This window comes from Austrofundulus limnaeus, unplaced genomic scaffold (genome assembly GCF_001266775.1).
Source record: "Austrofundulus limnaeus strain Quisiro unplaced genomic scaffold, Austrofundulus_limnaeus-1.0 Scaffold153, whole genome shotgun sequence".
Lineage (NCBI taxonomy): Eukaryota > Metazoa > Chordata > Actinopteri > Cyprinodontiformes > Rivulidae > Austrofundulus > Austrofundulus limnaeus.
In genome coordinates this window covers 228,676-235,559 of record NW_013952555.1, presented here as the reverse complement: position 1 = coordinate 235,559, position 6,884 = coordinate 228,676, and the positions used below count along the sequence as shown (strand labels likewise).

Sequence of the window (6,884 nt, the reverse complement as noted above, 5' to 3'; positions counted from 1 at the left end):
GTAACAACAGCTTTTTGACTAGTTTAAAGTTTCTTTAAAATACATTCAAAATGTTTAAAAATAAACAACAAAAGTTTATTTGATAAAGTGCAAATTAAAATATAGTTGTATCTGCAAATGTATTTGTTACTGTTTGAACTTTTAAACTTTTGCATGGTAGAACCAGAAGCTGCTCTTCATATTAGTGACAAACTTTGGCCTTTTTTAACGGGTTGCCTTCATTTTTGACGTCTACTTTTCATTTAAAATACATTTCCATTCTCGGCAGGTTTCTAAAGGTTCTTCTTCTACGTATTAAAACAGTTGTTAAACATCTGAGTGCTGCACTACCGCTACTAGTGGTGATAAAGTGTATTGCACCCTATTAAAAATCAATGCGGCCCAAAATTAAAAACTAATGTTCCTCTGAGGCCCTCAAGATGGTGCTCGCGGCCCACGGGTTAAGAATCTCTGCTACAGAGCACTCACCGTTGGTTTTGTTTCATGTGAAATCTAATGTCTTGTTTTCTTTTAAAGCCAAGAAGAAGGTGGAGGAGGACGAAGACGACATGGCAGACCTCGAAGCCTGGGCAGCTAACTAAGCTAGCTTGCCCCTGCTAGCCAGCTGTCTTGCCCCTTCCTGTCTGTCTTTCTGCCACCATGCTGGTTCCAGCAGGGACTCTGATATGGCTGCTGGCATGCTGCTCTGTCTGAAAACCTCCACCCTTACATCCAACCATACGCCAAACCTCTAGTAAGCACACGTTTGCAGACTCAGATGATGCAAACCCAGGCTTTTCTCCTCTGCTGAACGGCGCAGAATGAAACTTTTTGCCTCCGCTGGGCACTCTTCTTTTTACTTAAAGGCGAAGAGCGAGAAAGTTTCTCTCCAAACAGCCTGTGGTTCTCATCTGTGTCAAAGAAAGAGAGCAAGAATTAGCACTTAGGTGCATACTGCCAGGAGAGGGTGTGTGGAAGGACAGGATGGGACTTGTCTCTGGGAGAATGTGAAGAATCAACAGATATGTGCAGAAGAAAGACAACATGACAGCCATTTTTATGCTTCCTGTGTTTATATACATATATATGTTCTTTAAAAATGACAAAAACCTGCTAAACCTCATAAGCAGCAAAAAATAAATATAAATAAATAAATGTAAGACTTACTGGAATGTCACTGTCAAATTACAAAACAAGGACTTGGTACTGTTGCTACTCTTTGCATTGATAAAATAATAAAAATTATAATAATAAAGAAGACTTTTTTTTAGGGAAATCCAGAGTATGATTCCGTTTTCTATCGTATTTTTTTCCTAAAATTTCCCTTAAAACTTTCCTGCTCCTCCTCCAGGCCGACCTCTGGATGTTATTGGTTAAAGAGAAATATTAGAAAATTTCATTTTGCACAGATTCAACTAATCGTTTGTTTACATTGAGTGCAGACCTGCATTTTAGAATCTGTATCTGGAAAACCACTGGAGTAAACTCTTTAAAACCGCTCCATCTGATGTGGCACGGGGTAACTTTGTTTGATTTCATACTTCAAAATCAACCCTTTAAATTAGCTTGATTAAAATGATTGCTTTAAGCTGATATTCTGCCAGTTGTTAGCTTTAATAGTCAGAATAGACAGAACAAGCGTTAGCGTGCCGAGCTGTAGGTGCATTCTCAGTAAACCAGTTGGTACGCTTCTTTAAAGATGAGATCTGTCTGCTCCTCCTTTCCTCAAATCAGTCCTATATTGTTCTCAGAGTGAGCACTGGCCATGTTCTGTCTGACTCTGTTTTACTTACTATTAGATTTGTTTGCATATTTTTAATACAACACAATAAGGAGAATTAAAACGAGAACATTTTAAGTTGTATATATGGTTACTTCTTGTTTACCAAATTACAAGACTTGAGATTCCAAGGTGTCACTTCAGTAGAAACATGTTCCTAAATTAGCTATAGCATAGTGTTACTCAGTCAGGAGCTCTGGTCAAGTCCTGTTCCAGCATGTGAAAAATACCTGAATGAAGCTGCAAATGATTATAGCTTTCAATTTGTATTTAAATTTAATTAGATTCTCTAAAGGAGTTGCAAAAATTCATTGCTTTATATGTGTTGTTGCGTTCCCTTTTGGAAGTGATGAACTGTAGTAGTTTATAAAGTCTTCTGTTACAGATTAATACCAGTTTGCAGAACAGGAAAAAGTCCGGAAAAACCCAACTGCTGATTGGCTAATCGGTTCGAGCGTTATCCAATCACACCGTTTGTTTTCGGGGGCGGGAGCTGCAACGACAGCCAATAGAAATCCAGAACGAATTCTCGTTCGCCCCGCCCCCTCGCGGAACCTCGGCTGAATGGAGCGTCGACGGTAAAAACCGAGCCGTCATGATTCGGTTCCTCCCTCTCTGCCTCTGCTCGTCGGCCAGGCTGCAGCCACAGTCGAGCTCCACGGAACGAAACACCAAAATACAACAATGTCTGAGAAACTTACCTACAAAGTTGGTTAGTGAAAATGTTTTTATTGGGCCATAGCTTCCTTCGTGTTGGTTTGTTAGCTAATCTGGTGTGCAGCTTGTTAGCTGCTCGCGCAGCAGACCGAATTAGCCTCAAGCTATTTTTAATATAGAATCATTTTCATGATCATTTTGTTGTATTTTATCATTATCGTCATCATTATTATTATATGTTCCTTGTCGGACCGCGGTGCCGCTAACTTGAAATTGCTACTAGCATGTTAGCTACATTTGATAACATTTACTTCTTAGTAGCTTAGTTGTTAGCTTATTGTGTTAAAATCCGCGTCTTTTAGTTTTAATCTTCGCAGGTTTTGGACTTTGACTCAGTTCTGAAAATGAATATATAAATATATTTAACCACCGTAATCGCGCCGAGCATGAGTTTTATCTCCTGAAACTCGCTGGGTAATGTAGTGCGTTAGCGGAGGCAGTAAGCTCAGCGCTCTGTTTATAAACTCAACTTCCCATGATGCCCCGCGCCTCGGCCAGGCTGAATGACAGGAACAGGCAGATGTTGTGCTGACTGTAGCTACACAGGCTGGAACTACACGTGGTGTTTCAGACAGTTGAATGCTTTTGATTTGAAGTTTTTCTCACAAATCCTGCAATTTATATGAATATAAAACAATTACAAATCCCATCTGTGTTTTACAGAAAACAGGCGTAAGAATTATCACCAGTAAACATTACAGTCACCCATCAAATATATTATTTTATCAATTGAAATTATTGACATTTTATGAATTGGTTGATCATAATATTTTGCAGGTCATGTATAAAGCTCAACAATTCATTACTTTTAAAAATCTAATTAAATTGTGTTAAAAGAGTAAGTAATTATAATCTTAAGGCTCAATATTTGAACAAATTTGAAGGATTGAACTTTAGTCCAAGGAATAAGACTGGAATAATCTGGAAAGTGATTATAAAAATGCTGGCTCGATAAATTTGTTTTAAGAGAATGGTATATGAATAATATAGTATAATGTGCATTCATAAGGACTGAGTTGAAGTTTCTGTTATGTTTTGTTATTTGAAGATTATTATTGTTTGAATTTTTTATTTTTGGGAAAAAAGTGGCAGATATTAATAAGATTTTTTCTTTTTTCTGCTACATTTTATTTGTTAACTAAATGTGTCAAATTATGTTTTTTATGATATATAAATACTTAGTAAAAGTAAAAACAAGTGTTTTTTGAATGTGCCAAAAAAATAGAAAAACAGCTAAAATGTGTAATGAATGGTAAACAAGAAATGCTGTTGACAAATGTATCTATATTTAAGAACGTAGTTTTTCTGTAGCAGTTTAGCAGAAGATAAAATCTGCATATGCTTGACAGATTGGCGCGGGCAAAGTCTAACCTGTGTCCCAAGGACTGTAAGAGATTAACTGTGCTTGTTCTTTAAGTTTTAACGTGCGTTTTTGTGCAAGCTCATGTTTTAGAGAGTGCACCATTATATTAAGGAACATAAAGAAGAAAACGATGTTGAATCTTGTTGGCTGAACAGCACACACACACACACACACACACAACCTGTGCAACAGCTGCTGTGGAACTGAAAAGACTCACTGTGTAGATGTCTGTCTGCCAGTGCAACCTGTTGTCACAGCTGTGGTTCAGATCATTTTCCCACTGTAAGACAGATCAGGAGGCGATGTTCTGTAGGGTGCTTGTTGTTTTTGAGCTTGTTCTCCATCGCCTCTCTTCTCGCTCTTGCAGCCGACATCAGCCTGGCTGAATGGGGGCGTAAGGCCATCGACATCGCCGAGAACGAAATGCCCGGCCTGATGAAGATGAGGGAGCTGTACGGTCAGACCAAGCCTCTGAAGGGAGCCCGCATCGCCGGGTGTCTGCACATGACCCTGCAGACCGCCGTGCTCATCGAAACCCTCACGGCCCTGGGAGCTGAGGTGACGTTTACCTGCTCCTTGATGCTATTGATTGGGTTGTAGTTAAACCATGTTCACAGGGAGTTAAAATGTTAAAGGAGGAACCAAAAGACAAATATGTTCACTTGCTTGTTATTTTGTAGCAATAAATGCAAGAAAAACAAATGATCTCTTTCATAAAATGGTAAAGTTTTCTCCATCTTTTCACCTCCATCGTCCTCTGTCACACACACGCTCTAAAGGGACATATTTATTGATCTTTGTATTGACACAAGCTGAAAGTGTTTTTTTTTTTTTTAAGTTTCTCAAGGCCAACGTGTTTTTTTTTTCTTATCGCCAACATGTTTTCTCTTATCGTACTGGTTTAATCTGTCTGACCAGGACTGGTCTGATCCTGTAGAAACCTCTTAAATCCAACAGCAGCCCGATTTGTTAGTTCCCCCTTTCCCCCTTGGCTGCTTTTACTGCTTTCTATTGTTGTTTATTCAGGCTTAAATGAAATTTAGCCTGGATGATTGAGTTACTCGTGTTATTGAGAGGAAACAGACCAGAACCAGAGGACCATCAGATGTCCACTTTTAAAGTTTATTAAAGCTGCAGCATTCAGAAACAAACCCAGATTATTATCACTGCTGTAAAAATCATTTTAATGCATTTTAAATAACATTTTATAAGAGTCAGTAAAAGTTACTCAGAACAAACATTCAGTTGTCTGTTTTCCCTCTAAATATTAACTGTACATTGGTCAACTGATGTCCTTCGCTTTGTTCAAGTTGAACAAAAATAAACCCACTTTACTACATCCACACAGCTTTGATGAAATAGTTTCCCGAGTTTAAAAAGTTTCATCATTGTTTTCACCAAAGTCAATCTAAATGATGTAATCTGCCTAACTGAAAGCTTTTGGCCTGTGGAATAATACAGATAACTGAATGAAAGAGGTTTTTGCAAAGATTTAGAGAACATAATGTTATTTTAATGTCATATTTAGATGTTTTTCTTTTAATAATTTTTTTAGTTTATCTTCTTTTTTTACTTATTTTTAGATACTTTTTAAGCTATATATTATATTACAGCAGAAAGTCTGTTTATTATTAACATTTTAGGTTTATAAATCAGGTTACAGGAGAGATTCATCAACTGACTGGTTAGCTTTTCAGAATAAAGTGTCTCTAAAAGCTAAACAAACAAAGGTTGTTGCATAAGTTTGTCTGTCTTTGCTCATGTGTGTTTTCTCTTCTTTTTTTTCAGGTTCAGTGGTCGAGTTGTAACATCTTCTCCACTCAGGATCACGCCGCTGCCGCCATCGCCAAAACAGGCGTTCCAGGTAACGGCACACCACGATGCCTGGAGTGGCTGCAGGAAACTTTAGGGACTGTATGATTTAATTTGATTTGATAACAGAGGGAGGCAATGCGATAAAAAAAATTTAAGTTCAAGCTTTGACAACAAAAACCATAACAGTTGTCATGTTTACGCTGACGCCCTCAAACCTGAAATACGGTGAAAGATCAGCGCATTCATGCACGATGAAACAAGTTCACGCAGGTCAGAAAATAAAGAGACCGTGTTTTTGTAGTGTACGCGTGGAAGGGTGAGACGGACGAGGAGTACGTGTGGTGCATCGAACAGACCATATACTTCAAAGACGGTCAGCCCCTCAACATGATCCTGGATGATGGAGGAGACCTCACCAACCTGGTCCACCAGAAGTACCCCAAACTGCTGGCAGGTTAGTTTGCTACAAGCACGGACACGCTCGCTTGGAGTTGGTGTCCGAGTCCCAGCTGCTGTTTTAATTAGACTTGGTTTTGACTTGTTCTGCAGGCTACAGTTCAGATTTACTCACCAGTACACAAAGCTTCTTTTATATAATTTAACTCAAACGCAAATAATCACAAGAAATAAATGCTGTTGCAGGTCACAAGTGCAGCAGAGCTCAGTGCTTCTGCTGAAGTTGTGGCAGGAGTCAAAACAAAATATGAAGTTCACATTCTCTTTATTGTCATTCAAATATAACGTCAGGGATGCAGTGTAGAACGAAAGTGCAGTTCAGATCACCCATTCAAGAAAAAAACATGACAAAACACAGAACAGGTGAACAACCAGGATCGCGCCACCTTTAACAGCTTGGAAAAACATAATGTAAGAGATGAGTTTAAAAAGTTGCTCTGATCCTATGTTTACATCAGAAACAGGATCATACAGATTTGTTTTTAAACGTTTGTCATATTTGAAGCAGACAGAAGCACAGAGCGGACTCTGCCTGGTGGCATTAATCGTATTAATCGTCAAATGCCAAAAAATAATCGATTAATGGTTTTCTGACGATTAATCACACACAATACAAACTCTAGTCTGAATGCCCCTGAGGCGTTGCAGCTCAGCTGGGTGCTGAAGCTGTGTCAGAAGGTGGCAGAGACAACCAGGTGGTGGTCTGCACTGAGCCTCTCCCACCCATAGAGGACTCAGAGTCATTATCACCACCAACACTCAGCCTTCTGCAGC

At 38.9% G+C, this 6,884-nt stretch overlaps 2 protein-coding genes across 2 annotated transcripts in view; both read left to right on the top strand.

Moving 5' to 3' along the window:
- chmp4ba (charged multivesicular body protein 4Ba) overlaps nucleotides 1–1,255 on the top strand; it is a 5,642-nt gene extending 4,387 nt beyond the window's left edge. Inside the window, exon 5 of the mRNA XM_014016748.1 lies at nucleotides 517–1,255. Coding sequence (XP_013872202.1) covers nucleotides 517–581 — 65 coding nt within the window. The 3' untranslated portion in view covers nucleotides 582–1,255. The remainder of the gene's footprint in view (nucleotides 1–516) is intronic.
- A 1,107-nt stretch (nucleotides 1,256–2,362) lies between these two features.
- The window catches only part of ahcy (adenosylhomocysteinase), a 10,828-nt gene continuing 6,306 nt past the window's right edge, over nucleotides 2,363–6,884 (top strand). Inside the window, exons 1-4 of the mRNA XM_014016747.1 lie at nucleotides 2,363–2,471; nucleotides 4,207–4,397; nucleotides 5,628–5,703; nucleotides 5,956–6,108. Coding sequence (XP_013872201.1) covers nucleotides 2,444–2,471; nucleotides 4,207–4,397; nucleotides 5,628–5,703; nucleotides 5,956–6,108 — 448 coding nt within the window. The 5' untranslated portion in view covers nucleotides 2,363–2,443. The remainder of the gene's footprint in view (nucleotides 2,472–4,206; nucleotides 4,398–5,627; nucleotides 5,704–5,955; nucleotides 6,109–6,884) is intronic.